The 15,937-nt window shown below is 43.3% G+C and overlaps 1 protein-coding gene across 1 annotated transcript in view; it reads right to left on the bottom strand.

The window, feature by feature from the left end:
• DNAJC13 (DnaJ heat shock protein family (Hsp40) member C13) overlaps positions 1 to 15,937 on the bottom strand; it is a 102,608-nt gene that overhangs the window by 54,508 nt on the left and 32,163 nt on the right. The window contains exons 10-19 of the mRNA XM_038769647.1: positions 14,421 to 14,587; positions 14,250 to 14,329; positions 14,001 to 14,170; positions 12,827 to 12,926; positions 10,997 to 11,104; positions 8,943 to 9,098; positions 7,935 to 7,991; positions 6,673 to 6,794; positions 965 to 1,040; positions 655 to 750 (exon numbers count right to left, since the gene is read on the bottom strand). Coding sequence (XP_038625575.1) covers positions 655 to 750; positions 965 to 1,040; positions 6,673 to 6,794; positions 7,935 to 7,991; positions 8,943 to 9,098; positions 10,997 to 11,104; positions 12,827 to 12,926; positions 14,001 to 14,170; positions 14,250 to 14,329; positions 14,421 to 14,587 — 1,132 coding nt within the window. The remainder of the gene's footprint in view (positions 1 to 654; positions 751 to 964; positions 1,041 to 6,672; positions 6,795 to 7,934; positions 7,992 to 8,942; positions 9,099 to 10,996; positions 11,105 to 12,826; positions 12,927 to 14,000; positions 14,171 to 14,249; positions 14,330 to 14,420; positions 14,588 to 15,937) is intronic.

Raw genomic sequence — 15,937 nt, 5'->3', positions numbered from 1 at the left:
ACTCTGCATACAGTGAATGCTCAATACTATTGATTGATTGCTTATTCAATGTAGTGAGGGCTCATTTGTGCCTAGTCCCATGCTTTGGGTATGCTTCCTGATGTTTCTCCAAATGGTAGGAACAGAGTGGGATAATTTTCCCCCAGCTCCAGCCCTCCCTTTCCACGCTTTGCGTTGGTTTTGTCCCACACTATTTCCAGGCAAATCTCAGTCCTGGCCATGATCTTGGGGCTCTAACTCTATCTTTCACACCCTAGGGGTAGTCCTCGTCCCCAAAAACGTGCCCTACTACCCCACCACCTCTGCTTTACCTCTCCTCAGCCCCGGCTCTGCTCCCCAATTACTGTCCTCAAAAGGAGGAACCTGGGAAAATATTTTCCTGGAATAAGGAAGCCAAGTCTACCTAATCCGCTCCTGCTCAAATATGAGGCTCAAAGCCCATTTTTGCAGCCAGAGGCAACCTGGTCATGGTTCAACTGCAGTCTATTAGCAGAACAAAGTAGTCTCTAAGGAAGCTATAAATCTAATCTAACCTGAAAGAAGTACTAGTATCTACAGCAGTACCCTGACACTAGTGAACAAGAAAGTCAAGCAAGACCAAGATCAACATTTATTTGGTGGCCTCACGTTTTAAACTATTTTTTTTTTACTCACGGTTGCTATTTTCACATTATCTCGAACGTGCATTCGGTCAGCATCCTTCTCAGGAACCGGGTCAGTGCTGTCCAGGTATGCCAGCAAACCTGGTGGCTAAACCACAAACAAAAGCTGTTGCGTTTCAAAATAAATTGAAAAGTCAAAAGTCAATCAACAGACAGTTAAATTACAAAGAAGAGTTTCAATTTACAAACTAGACACATACTCGAGTGCTTACTTTAGGATTTCTTCCAACACGCTTAACTGCTTACGTGATTTTTTTTTTTTGCATTTTACAGGAATCTTCAATTTTTGGGATGTAACTTACCAAAATACGTTTCAATAAATTTGAAGCAGTTGCATTTTCAGCTGTCCAGAGGCCGACTAAATGTCTACTGAGCTGTCTGAAAAAAGCAGACGTTGAGAAAGGTTTGCTGCTTTATCTCAGCTAGAACAGAAAGGAATTTTTAAAAACAAAATTTCATGTAAGCTTGAAAAAAGATGGGCTATGTTTTTAAATCATTCGTTTGTGGTTAAATACCTACAGCTTGGGTTTTACCTTCCTAAAGGTAAAAAAAAGTTATGTTAAGAGGGCAGCTTGCGTTTTTATGCTAAATGGAAAAAAAAATGCTTCATTAATCCACAACATTCCCACAAAGTGGGAATCGGAATTTACCAAATCGTAAAGCTTTGAAGGAGAGGAAACTGGAGTGCCAGAGAACTAAGCATTGGCTCAACCTGCCAATTGACTCTCAATTGGGAGAAACAGCATTTCACGCCATTTAAAAATAATTTGTACCAAAACTTACAATAGTAAAATATTTCCTGATGGGCAGGGTAGACAGAGGAAGAAAATGAACTCAGCTGGCATTAAAGGCGTGACTGATGTTTGGACGGTGGTCTAGAAACTTTCTTCGCAAGAAACACGGCAGATATGAAGCAGGGTCAGAAACAGAACTCCAATTTCTTGTCTCTCAGTTCTGAATTAGATCATTCATTCAATCGTACTTATTGAGCACTTACTGTGGGCAGAGCACTGTGCTAAGCGCTTAATTGGAAGTGTAATGGTTTCATTGAAAGTCTAGGCCAACGCAAGCCGTCATACTGTAACCATTGAATTTAAGGCTACATGTCCCACAGTTAACTAAAGTCAATGCTGAGAAGACAGCTTCCCAATACTAAATGATCACACAGATATGGGTGCAATTGGCTAATGATCCAAAGAGACAAAAATTAACTTGAAGCATTTGATTGGGGTGTCTTAATGGGGTAAAACATAATCCCAGGATCCAATTCCCTGTTTCTCTCTACTTCATAAGGACGTCCAAAGGATAAAATGAGATCTTTGATGGGAAAGCACTTTAAGCACTAAACAAAACAAGGCATTATTAATACGCTACAAATAAGCGTCTACATTTATGCTTCTAAGGCATTAAATATGACGATGACGAATGGAATCTTCCATTGGGAGTGATGGAGGAGCCTGGGTCCTGAAATCCCAGGATCAAGAGCCTGTGTAGAGAAATCGATTTTAGTGATTTGCACGGCACCATTCACACCTCCTCTCTCCCCCAGGGTCAGTCAAATTCCCACTGGATCACGGAGTGCAGTAAGCGACCAAGCAGGGGGCCAGCAGATTGCAAGATGCATATGAGGGCTTTTTATACCCAGGGACTATTGAGGGCCTAAACAACCCTACCCTCGTAATAAATAAATAATAATAATGACATTTATTAAGCACCTACTATATGCAAAGAACTGTTCTAAGCGCTGGGGAGGTTACAAGGTGATCAGGTTGTCCCACAGCGGGGGGCTCACAGTCTTAATTACCACTTAGATGAGGGAACTGAGGCCCAGAGAAGCGAAGTGACTTGCCCAAAGTCACACGGCTGACAATTGGCGGAGCCGGGATTTGAACCCATGACCTCTGACTCCAAAGCCCAGGCTCTTTCCACTGAGCCACGCTGCTTCATAACCTGACAGACGGCTGCCTTGAGAGCTGTTGAGGTCTTTGTAGCCAGTTATTTCTCAGGATTCCTGCTGGGCTTGTCTGCCTCTCAGCCAGAAACCTTCACCACGGGTGGCCTAGCCCCGGAAGGTGGAAAAAGGATCAGAACCTTGGTCTGACTCCAAAAGTAGCCCTCTTTCCACTGGACCGACAGCAAGGCTAACTCAATAAAAGACCCATCCTTCAGGTGTCTTCTCGTCTTTAAAAATACAGGGGGGTCTTTGTTGAATTTCCAGTGGTGATGGATTTATTTAAATAAGCGGTTCAGCCTTAAATATTACAAGGAGAAATTGGGAAAAGAGTATTAACAAAGGAGTTATTCAGTTGGGACATACGTAGGGCAGTGCATACAGGGAGGCAAAACTAACTACGAAGAGCTGGGGAATGACCAACGAGGAACAAAGCCCAGCAAAAAAACACACAAAAAAACAAAAAAACGGTGGGTGGGGAAACAGGGGAAAACCACACAAGACAGTGAACTAAATGTCAGTCAGCAATGCATGCTGTAGTATTTAAAAAGCCAACCTGTTACTAGGGAGTGTTATATACTACCTGAAGAGAAACATGAAAAGTGTCATCTCCTCACTATAATAGCACTGGCAGTAACCTTATTAAAATACTAAATACAACTGGGGAATTCACATTTAGCCCTTCTAGACTGTGAGGCCACTGTTGGGTAGGGACCGTCTCTATATGTTGCCAACTTGGACTTCCCAAACGCTTAGTACAGTGCTCTGCACGCAGTAAGCGCTCAAATACGACTGAATGAATGAATTTAAAAAGGGACAATAAAAAAACAAAAAAAGGGACTCCAAGAGGAGCGATAGGGGAGCTGGGTTTTTATTATGACAGGAAAAAGTCGAAATCCAGCTAATGTTTTTCTGGGTTACAAAAGGCAATTTTGTATGAAGATGATTAGCCATCACCTTTAACCAATGATAGAATGAAGAAAGCTGGTTTAAATTACCAGGAAGGGGACAATTAGGACATTATCCTGGAATGAGAAGTGGAGAGAGCACTAGCTTGGGAATCAGAGGATATGGGTTCTAATCCCAGCTCTGCCACTTGTCCATTCTGTGACCTCGGACAAGTCACTTAACTTCTCTGTGCCTCAGTTACCTCATCTGTAAAATGGGGATAAAGACTGAAAATGGGACAGAAACTGTATCCAACCTGATTATCTTCTATCTACCTCAGTGCCTAGTACAGGGCGTGGCACAAAGTAAGTACCTAAATACTATCAGGGGAAGAAAAACAGAGTGGGTCCCATAAGAGTCCTGAAGACAGCCGTTCTGTGGTGACAGTGGCCCTTTCAGATGGTGGGGCGGTATTTATTAAGCATTGGCATTTATTAAGCGCTTACTATGTGCAAAGCACGGCTCTAAGCGCTGGGGAGGTTACAAGGTGATCAGGTTGTCCCATGGGGGGGGCTCACAGTCTTAATCCCCATTTTACAGATGAGGGAACTGAGGCACAGAGAAGTTAAGTGACTTGCCCAAAGTCACACAGCTGGCAATTGGTAGTCCCTGTGCCCAGGTGGATCTGACCAAGCTGCACCCCCTGCCCTCCGCGCTCCAACCGACCACCGACCCTCCCGTTTTCCTCTGACCCGAAACCTGGGGTTGTGAGCTCAGGGTGTCTACCGGGCTAGAAAGGGTAGCTTCTACAGGCAGAATCTGTGGGGTCATCCAAGGCTGAATCCTTGCCCACCTCTCCCCTCCCAACCCCACAAAATGCCCCCTTCACCACTGCTGATGATGCCTATAAATTTAATTCGCGTTCATCCTAAACTAGGACTGAGGAACGATAAGAGCTGGGTTGGACAGTACAAGTTGCTGGACAATATAAAGGGTCATCAAAATAATCTGAGGTATCCCGCCTCCACGTAGACATATATGAAAGGAAAATAAATTGTGCTGGATTGTGATAGATTGCAAGCCACAGCTTGCATTTGGCCACGCAAAGAGCTCTCTTCTGGCTCTCTCTCTCTCTCCAGCCATTCTGTCCTTCTTCAAAGGATCTGGGCCCAGGCCCTGTGGTTCCAGTTTCCCACAGCTTCTGGCCTTTGTTCTCCATGTCTCCCTAGCCTCACTTCTTTTGGGGTTTTTATGGGGCTAGTGAAAACAAAACAAAACAGAAAAACACACAAAAACACACACACACACACAAAAAACCCCAAGGGCCAAGTAGTGAGACATTCCAACTAATGGGGATGGTTTAGCACAGATTCGTAAGGATTTCAGCACAGAAGTGCAGAGGGATGGGTGGCGGGAGTAGAATTTAAGAGGAGGCAGGGGGTTCTCTTGAGATACCGCTGGGAAGGTCAAAGAGGGACAGGAGGAGGGTGGGCCAGGAGAAGTGAAGCAGAGAAGCAGCGTGGCTCAGTGGAAAGAGCACGGGCTTTGGAGTCAGAGGTCATGGGTTCAAATCCCAGCTCTGCCAATTGTCAGCTTTGTGACTTTGGGCAAGTCACTTCACTTCTCTGCGCCTCAGTTACCTCATCTGTAAAATGGGGATGAAGACTGTGAGCCCCCCATGGGACAACCTGATGACCTTGTACCTCCCCAGCGCTTAGAACAGTGCTTGGCACATAGTAAGCGCTTAATAAATGCCATTGAAAAAAAAAGTGCAAGGGAGATTAAGGGAATCACTCATTCATTCAATCATATTTACTGAACACTTACTGTGTGCAAAACACTGTACTAAGCACTTGGGAGAGTACAACAACCAACACATTCCCTGCCCACAACAAGCTCACACTCTAGAGAGGGAGAAAGACATTAATGTACATAAATAAATTACAGACGTATGGATTATGTACATATGTGCTCTGGGGAAGGGAGGGAGGATGAAGGAAGGAAGCAAGTCAGGGCGACACAGAAAGGAGTGGGAGAAGAGGGCTTAATCATCATCATCATCAATCGTATTTATTGAGCGCTTACTGTGTGCAGAGCACTGTACTAAGCACTTGGGAAGTACAAGTTGGCAACATATAGAGACAGTCCCTACCCAACAGTGGGCTCACAGTCTAAAAGGGGGAGACAGAGAACAAAACCAAACATAATCAGGGTAGGCATCTTCAAGATGTGCCTTCAACAAGGCTTTGAAGTGGGGGAGAGTAATTATCTGTCTGATATGAGGGGGGGAGGATGATCCAGGCCAGAGGTAGGATGTGGGTGAGAGGTCGGTGGCGAGACAGACAAGATCAAGCTACAGTGAGAAGGTTAGTACTAGGGGAACCAAATGTGTGGGCTGGGTTATATTAGGAGTAGCGAGGTGAGGTAGGAGGGGGCAAGGTGATTAAATGCTTAAAAGCCAGTGTCCAAGAATTTTTGTCTGACACAGAGATGATGTATGATTATGTCTGATTTCAATTTTTCGATAACATAGCTGGCAAGGCCTGGGGAGGGGGAATTAAAAGTCTTAAACAACATGTGCAGGTAAAGGGCATGGGGGTTGACAAAGGGGGAGAAGAATTTTTGCTGGTGGCGCAGATGAGGGTGAGTTGGAGATGGATGAGGTCGGCCTGATATCTGAATTTCTGCCAGCCATGCTCCACAGCACAAACCCAGGAGCGTAAGAATATACTCAGAGCCGTGTAAGACAGCAACCAACTTTAAAAGGGACTTCCCACGCTGCATTAAAAATCTGGAAGCCACCCAGCTCCCAACCTGCACCAGGGATAATGATGTCGGCAGGTCTGCCTAAGCAGGAGTGGGGTGTCAAGCAGGTGGAGAGCTGAGCCAAATCATGTGGCACCTAAAAGACTCCATCCCAGTGGGAAAAAGGTCACGTTTGCACAGGGCTTTTGGATTCCTCTATGCCCAACGCCTATCGAAAAAGACCACTATCCCCTTAATGTGAGCTGGCTAATGAATCACATATTATTAGCATCATTAAATTGTCTAACAACTTTCAAATGCTTTTAGGGCAACCCTATGCTGACACCACGGCAATTCAGTTTTAAACCCGAGCCTTCAACACACCTGCAGGTTTATTCGCCGTCTCATTAATTAAATTCAGCTTACCTATTCGTGAGCATCCGCTGATCCGAGCTTATTGTAAACATCGCCGTATGCAAGTGCCTAGGTAAGGCACCTTCACTTAGGGCAAGCTCTTGCATTTTTGTGGCAATTTCTTTATCACCTTCCTTTGAAAAGATGGCAAAATGACAAGAGTCTCAAAGTATTCTCTCATACAGAAACACTTTTTGCCTACCTATAGTAAATGTGCACTAAACCACAACATGAGAATCCAGTTTAGCCAAATTTTCATTATTACAAGAGCCTTATTTTGAAAATATGGAATGCTTTATTAAACAACAATTTGAATTTTAAGTAAGGTTCTCATCCTAAGTTGACTAATAGCTGACAAAGACATTTTTGGCACACGGCTGCTGCTTTTGTAGCCTTGGCCAGGGAATGCTTTGTGTGGGAACTTTCCCCTCACATTTGGAACACTGCTGGATGTATTTTAGTCTCATACAGCTATTGCTACAAAGTGTGTCTATTTTCCCTTTACTCACAAATGCACAAGATTGCATTTTTGGGAACTAACTTCTGAAGAATCCCATCAAATACACGGCTTGTGGAATAAACTTTCATTAAAAAAAAGTATGGGAATAATTCTGTGCTGGCTTTCAATGTATGCTTAGCTACTAAAAGGTACCAACTATACTTGTTAATAAATACTCCCCCACAAAACAGATTAAAAATCAGTCTTCTTCACTGTAAAGATCAAATGGCAACTCTAACTCCTATGTGCAATTTGAGGATTACAAAGTTATTTAAAAACCCAAGATCATTAATAGATCTTTCTCATCCACATTCAGACTTATTTCGGAGAAGTGTCTGATACTTCCAAGTCAAATCCAAATGTCCTCTTTGAGAAGACAAGAAAAACAATGGCCTGGTAAATGGAGGGGCAGGGCAGATATATTTGTCTTCCTAAAATGCTGCATGATTTCTGCATATAAATTCTACATTTCTCATTACCCTAACTTCTAGATATTCCAAAATGCACACAAAAAGAAATTAAGAAGGAACTATTTGTTACTTCCAGTAACTGAAGAAGCTGGGGGAAGGAGATCAATTCAATCGTGCCACTGACGGACTGCAATATTGTCAAGCTACTAAAAAGTTCACCTAAGTTACAACTATCAACAATTAGAAGGAAATTGGCATTACCTAAGTAAGCAATACATGGAGCCTCTATTAGTCCATCACTTTCAATAACTAAACTCTAGTTAATACATAATAGCTGATTCATGAACAAGTCAAAATATTCTCACCTCTATTATGGCCTTCATAACCAAACCAGCTCCCTTAATAATTGCCATTGAAGGGTGCTTTAAAAATAAGACAAAACACGAGGTAAGCGACAGTGTCAATCACCTCTTTTTCAGAGGAAGTTTCACATTAGAAGTATGGGGTCTATGTAATCGGCCATGAGAATAGGAAGTTTTACAACTGTTACCACTCAACTTTTTATTAAAGTTATACCAGGGTCCAAAATGTGTTGCTATTTTAAGGATATAAATAGCTCAGAAATAAACTTATGTTTTGGGGGCCAATTCAGAATGGAAAGTCACATATTAATGGAAAAACTCTCACCAGCTGTGCAACATTACCGGTGATTTCATACATCCCATCAGTATACTCAATTCTGCCATTAAATAGGCTTTAATTATGCTTTTTTGGCTATCACTCTGCTAGGGAATGGCTTTCTAACACTACAAACCTGTTTGGAAACAACGTGACATGTCAGGAGAAGTGTTGGACGCATATCTGTGCAATGTCTGACATGGGTGAGTATAACATGGTAAGCTTTTCTTAACCTGGGGTAAGAAAATGGAGAACTGGGTGCTAATCGTACAGTGCTCTGCACACAGTAAGCGCTCAATAAATACGATTGAATGAAATACGATTGAATGAATAATCAAACTGAAATCGAAATTTGCTGATAAAATCAACAGGAAATAATTTTGTTGCCTCTAATGCTTCACCTTTAGAATACATGAAATTGTGGGGAGAGACACAACTGAGAACAAAGTGATAATTTGCCTCCATGTAACAGAAAACAATTTCTCAACACCTTCGGGTGGAGTTGAAAGACAGAACAGTGTGTCACAACAGCAGTCATGGCCTAGCATCATGTGAGATAGTGCTTGCTAGCTTTCCTTACATCTTTACGTAGAAAGAATGCAAGGCAGTTGAATTCAGCAAGAATACACTTTTGCACGATGTTGCAAGGGGTTTTTTTAGGGTAAACAAAAAAAAAATTGAGACAAAAATCTCACCTGAAAGAGCTTAAAGAGGGTTCTTCCATTGGAGGCTACCATCTCTAAGAGCATATCAAACTGCTGCCCTTCAGTCGTCTCACTATACGGAGCACAGAGGGCAAAGGTAAGGAAGTCCAAAAGTGAACTAATTACTAGGGCGCCTGTCCCATGATCCTGAAACAAAAGTTAGCACACTACCTTGTGAAGTTTGCAAAGACCAAAAAGTAGTAAAATAATGTCGAGGTGATTTTCGGGAAGTAGAAAAAAAATCTTTTCAACTTCAGGTACACAAGTTTTAAGGTAATGAAAACACAGGACCATCACAGAGCCAAGAGTAAAACTTATCCACATCAATTCTTAAGCATCGCAATCACATAAAAGTCCCCAAGCGTTTTGGTCGCTTGAACCTGGAAAGTGCCTTTTTTCTACCAATAATGGAAAATAGTGAACTACCAACTCAGCTTACTTTTTCTTGTGGACAGAGCTAGTCATTTTTATTTTTGCTAGAATCAATCAATGGCATGGAGTGCTTACTGTGGGCAAAGCATTGTGCTAAGCACTTGGGAGACTATAACATAGTTGGCAGACTTGATGCTTGCCCCCAAGAAGCTTGGAACTAAGATTTAGTAACAAGATTGTGCACCATGAGAATACTGAAAAAAACACTACATTTTAGAAGGGTTAATAGCAGAACTCACTCTAAACGAAATGCCTGACATTACTCAGAAATCTTTTTCATCCCAAACTTGAACTCCTGAAGTCTGCTAATCAATAACAAAGAAATGAATCAGTTTGAAGAGGAAGAGAAGGGAGAAACAGAAAATCTTTCTGCCCTAGTTTGTAAAGATTATTCTATCAACATTTCAGCCAGTCTATTTTAGCGCTTCTGAAGTCAGCGGATAAACCAAAACCAAGTATCTACAAAATACTGATTAACACTATTCAAATGATGTGAGTTGGATTTCCTCCCTCTTCATTTTCCTGCCCTCAACTGTGGAGCTAATGAACAATAAAGTGGCCGAAAGCCATGAAGCAGAAGAAATAGCACAGGGGCTGGGAAACACAAAGCTCGGTTGATTAGCCCGAGATAAGTCAAGTTGATTGTCAACTGAACATAAACAATTTCTACCCAAATCATATTAAAAAGAGATCTTAAGATCCTAAGAAAGTTAGAACAGGACTGATTCTACCACACAGTCCTGCTTCCCTCCAAAAGTGTTCAGTACAGGAACAGACCTTCAAACTCTGACGGCACCAATATCATGCTTTTGATTGATTTCAGTACATTTGGCTATTTTTACAAGTAGTCATTTATGTCAAATGCTTTTGTAAGGTCACTGAACGCGGTCTTGATACTGCATTCTGTACTTTCCCTGCATTTGTCGTTTGACAAAGATCATTCCTGCTGTGGTGCACTTTTGGTCTGAAACTCCTCTATTCAGGTTTAGTATTTTTTTTTTTTTAGTATAGAATCTTGCCCGCAATGGAAAGCAGGGAGATTTCCCTAAGGTTTCCACAGTTAGTGCTGTCCCCTTCCTTAATGAACGGAAGTTATAATGGTGCCTTCAAAGTCCCGAGGCATCCTGTGTTCCGTACTTGGAGGCAAAGCTCATGCTAACATCTGAGAGCTAGTTTCCCTCCATTCCCGTAGAGTTCTGCAGGAATGCTCCCGGATCGAGATGCTTTTCCATATCTCACGGCTGACTGCAAAGATAATGTCCTCAAAATTTGAAGTGAAGAGCACGTCTCCATAGAGACGGTGGAAGACGTATTCAGGAGCTCGTTACCGCATTTTTGTCATCTGTGAAAGGTTTGCCCTTTTTCTATGATAAGATTTGACTGGAACCACCCTCAAGAGTTGCCATAGTGGTGCGTACGTGATCAAAGAGCTTCTTTAGTGACAAATTAAGGTCTGGGGTTTGGGGTCAGCTTGCATATTCCTTGGCTCTCTTCAGATTGGGTGTCCCACCACTAGTCACACAAGCTCACACCAACCACCTGGAGGAGGTTTAACCTCAATTTCCCCCCAAATCAACCCCTTTTCTCAGAAAAAGAGCTGAATTGTGACTTACCACATGGGAATTAAATTTCTCTAATAAGTTTTCCAGAAACTTCTTTGAAGAAAGAAGAGATGCTTTATTCAGCTGTTCTTGCCTCAAGTCATAATCATCATGCATAGGCTGCGTGATAAGGACATTGGGTTAGAGCATTCACAAGTTGGCTTTGGGCCTGCCGTCCAATTAGTGGAAACTCAAAAGTATTTTTGACCTCTGGACTGAGAGGGGGCACAATTCGGGTCCTCAAAACTTAGAATAATGACTCGTAACATCTGAAGGATTGGAAGCACTTCAGTCTATTGATCTGTGTAAGGTACACCTGGGATCGAACTGAATAGCTTCAAACCAAAAAACATAGTATGGCCAAGAACCACAGATTGACAGAATTCCTGTAACTGGACGCCAGGTGTTTTTGGGATGGGTTTGTGGGGGTAGGGAGAAGATGGCAGCAGGGGGTGGGGCTGGGTCTATATGGAAGCAAAGGAGTGCAACCACAACCGACAAAGCTTAAGAAATGGGACACTGCAGCCTGCAGTGTGGGCAAAGTAATAAAGCATAAGGAAGCGAGCCACATTTGGGCACTAAGTATGATGGATAAATAATAATAATAATAATGGCATTTATTAAGCGCTTACTATATGCAAAGCACTGTTCTAAGCGCTGGGGGGGATACAAAGTGATCAGGTTGTCCCACAGGGGGCTCACAGTCAATCCCCATTTTACAGATGAGGTAACTGAGGCCCAGAGAAGTGAAGTGACTTGCCCAAAGTCACACAGCTGACAGTTGGCAGAGCCGGGATTTGAACCCATGACCACTGACTCCAAAGCCCGGGCTCTTTCCACTGAGCCATGCTGCTTCTCTGATCAAAGCTGAAGTTGTGGACTTCTGTGCTATTTTGTGCAGTACTTGACCTGAGTCTTCTCTGGCAAGATACATGTCCTTGTCCACGGAGAAAGTCATAAAACCTTGTGAGAAGCCAAAGTCGGGCCTAATCTCATTCTTCGAGGGTGAAATAAACACTCTATAGGACAGTGAGAATTATCCGCCATCCATAGGTTAACTTTTAGAGGGCTGGGTTGCCCAATAGGAACTTAATCCTTGTGCTTTCTCAAGCACATTCATTCATTCAATCGCATTTATTGAGCGCTTACTGTGTGCAGAGCCCTGTACTACGCGCTTGGGAAGAAGAAGTCGGCAACATATAGAGACGGTCCCTACCCAACAACGGGCTCACAGTCTACAGCGTCCTATACACAGGTTTAATCAGTACACTGCTCGTAATTGATTAGCAAGGAAAAAAAATTGTGTTGAAAATACAGCCACATGCTTTGGCTAAAGCAACTTGATGCAGGGAGGTCATGAGAGAAAACACAAAGATGCAGAACGTCTGGCCAATGCTATGCTTAACTGGCAAAATTATGAGACGACCCCTTTTTCACGTGCTACCATTCCCCTCTTAAGTCAACCTGAGAAGCAGCGTGGCTCAGTGGAAAGAGCCCGGGCTTTGGAGTCAGAGGTCGTGGGTTCAAATCCCGGCTCCGCCACTTGTCAGCTGTGTGACTTTAGGCAAGTCACTTCACTTCTCTGTGCCTCAGTTACCTCATTTGTAAAATGGGGATTAAGACTGTGAGCTCCCCGTGGGACAACCAACCTGATCACCTTGTAACCTCCCCAGTGCTTAGAACAGTGCTTTGCACATAGTAAGCGCTTAATAAATGCTATTATTATTATTATTATTATTATTATTACAGGCAGTGAAACATTTTGCCTTGGTTTTACATCTTAAAGTTTATCAACCAGCTGAATTTAAAAAGAAAACCAAAACGAAAGAGTGAAAGACTTACACACATGAGGGCGCAAAGCATATCAATAGATGCGTGGGTTACTCCATCATTATTTCTCTTGAGAGCTTTCACCACCTTGACTCCTAAACGTTCCCGAAACCTTGCGGAAGACAAACACCACGCTACCATAATGGTGCCACCTCAAAAGTCTGATGTATTTCAGAAATTAAAATCTTACAGCACTAACGGCGACGTCGTCAACGGAGCCTCCTTACTGCTAGTCGTACGGACTACTTACGAAGAGTGGCGGACAGACTGAGTAGGGAAATGTGCTTTAAAATCAAGCAGGATCTTAAGAAACTGCTTTAAGATTAGCTGCTAGAAGACCTAATGATCTGTCACCTAATTTCACTTACTGCAAGGGGTCAAAAAGATGACAATAAAAATAATTTCCCTTTAATCATGCCTAATTTGGGTTTTTGTGACGAAACAAGCCAACAGAATTAAGAATAACAGTCATTCGCCCACGATCCTTCAATGGACATAAATTTTCTCACATGCAAAAGTGAGGCTATGTACTGCTACTGGAGAATGGTAAGTAAAAAAGATGACAAAGCAATAAATGAGGAAAAAAATATGGTTGCTTCAGTTTTGGTGGGGGGTTCTTTTTTTACTACTGTAAGGGAGATGTTTGCTTCCTAAAGTAATGTCTCAACAAAGTTTCTGTAGAATAAGACCTCAATCAATGGTATTTAGTACATGCTTACTCTCTGCAAAGAACTTTATTAAGTGCTTAATACAGTGCTCTGCACACAGTAAGCGCTCAATAAATACGATTGATTGATTGGTTGAGACAGTCCAACACAGATAATAATAATAATAATAAAAATTATGGTACTTGTTAAGCACTTGCTGCATGTCAGGCACTCTAAGTGCAGGAGTACATACAAGATAATCGGGCTGGACACAGTCTCGGCCCCACGGGGGGCTCACGGTCTTAATCCCCATTTTACAAACGAGGGAACCGAGGCCCAGAGAAGTGAAGCGACTTGCCCAAGGTGACACAGCGGAGAAGCGGCGGAGCCAGGATTAGAACTCAGGACCTTCTCACTCCCAGGCCCTTGCTCTATCCACTAGGCCATGCTGCTTCTCAGACACAATATCCCTGCCCTCAAGGACCTTACAGTCTGGTGAGAGTTCAGTGCCTATGTAGTTGTCATGAGAAGTTACTTACTTTGGAAGTTGAGTAAAGGCTAGGAAACCAGCTTTGGAGGCAACAAGGCGCCTCACGGCTTGGAATTGACTCTCGAGCTCTGCATTGGACGCTGCAACATCCCCCTCTTGGGACAGTAATGCCGTGATTGCGTTATTGATCAATTTCTCCTTGTTTTCTGAGAAAAGACCCTAGTTGAAGAAAAAAAGCATTAGACGTTTGCTCCCGAACAGCAGCTGAATCACTAAAAAGGCTGAAGTGTATCCTTACATCCTGCGTCACGGCATGCAGGACTCCACTGTAGGAAATATTAGCATTGAACCGGAATACAGCATCTGCAAAGTTACCGTCTGCAACAAGATGGAAAAAGGAAGCATTAGGACCTCATGTTCGCTAAGTGGGGGTTTGGGAACGGAATATAATTTTTAAACTGGCACTTACTTGGGGGTGCAGCCAAGAACCTCAGATGGAGACTTTCTACCTCCTCATCAACAGGCATGCTGAGTAATCCCCAACGTTGACCTTTATGTGTAGATGTCATCTTCACACAAACATCCCGATTACCAGAGGCTCTCACTCCATCCAGCAAGCTTGCTAACAGGGAATCCCTAAGGAAAAAATGATAATAATAACAATAATGGTATTCGTTAAGCGCTTAAAGGGAAGCAGTGTGGCTCAGTGGAAAGAGCCCGGGCTTTGGAGTCAGAGGTCATGAGTTCCAATCCCGGCTCTGCCAACTGTCAGCCGTGTGACTTTGGGCAAGTCACTTCACTTCTCTGGGCCTCAGTTACCTCATCTGCAAAATGGGGATTAAGACTGTGAGCCCCCTGTGGGACAACCTGACTGCCTTGTAACTTCCCCAGAGCTTAGAACAGTGCTTTGCACATAGTAAGCGCTTAAGCAGCGTGGCTCGGTGGAAAGAGCCCAGGCTTTGGAGTCAGAGGTCATGGGTTCAAATCCTGGCTCCGCCAACTGTCAGCTGTGTGACTTTGGGCAAGTCACTTCACTTCTCTGGGCCTCAGTTACCTCAACTGTAAAATGGGGATTAAGACTGTGAGCCCCCTTTGGAACAACCTGATCACTTTGTATCCCCCCCAGCGCTTAGAACAGTGCTTTGCACATAGTAAGTGCTTAATAAATGCCATTATTATTATTTATCCATCATACTTAGTGCCCAAATGTGGCTCGCTTCCTTATGTTTTATTACTTTGCCCACATTGCAGGCTGCAGTGTCCCATTTCTTAAGCTTTGTCAGTTGTGGTTGCACTCCTTTGCTTCCGTAAAGACCCAGCCCCACCCCCTGCTGCCATCTTCTCCCTACCCCCACAAACCCATCCCGAAAACACCTGGCGTCCAGTTACAGGAATTCTGTTGTTCTTGGTCATACTATGTTTTTTGGTTTGAAGCTATTAAGTTCGAGGCCTAATAATAATGATAATGGCTTTTATTAAGCACTTACTATGTGCAAAGCGCTGTTCTAAGCGCTGGGGAGGTTACAAGGTGATCAGGTTGTCCCACGGGGGGCTCACAGTCTTCATCCCCCATTTTACAGATGAGGTAACAGGCCCAGAGAAGTGAAGTGACTTGCCCAAAGTCACACAGCTGACAATTGGCGGAGCCAGGATTCGAACCCATGACCTCTGACTCCAAAGCCCGTGCTCTTTCCACTGAGCCATGATGCTTCTCCACTAATAAATGCCATTAAAAAAATAAATAAATAAATGCCATCATTATTATCATCATTATTATTATTATTAACTACGTGCCAGACACTGTGTTATGCGCTGGGGTTGATACAAGCAAATCTGGTTGGACACAGTCCCTGCTCCCCGGGGGGCTCACAGTCTCAATCCCCTTTTACAGACGAGGTAACTGAGGCCCAGAGAAGTGAAGCGACTTGCCCAAGGTCACACCAGCAGACAAGTGGCGGAGCAGGGACTAGAACCCATGACCTTCTG

The sequence above is a fragment of the Tachyglossus aculeatus genome, chromosome 2, assembly GCF_015852505.1.
Source record: "Tachyglossus aculeatus isolate mTacAcu1 chromosome 2, mTacAcu1.pri, whole genome shotgun sequence".
Classification (NCBI taxonomy): Eukaryota; Metazoa; Chordata; class Mammalia; order Monotremata; family Tachyglossidae; genus Tachyglossus; species Tachyglossus aculeatus.
The sequence above is the reverse complement of the archived record's forward strand: the minus strand, read 5'-3'. Positions and strand labels throughout refer to the sequence as shown.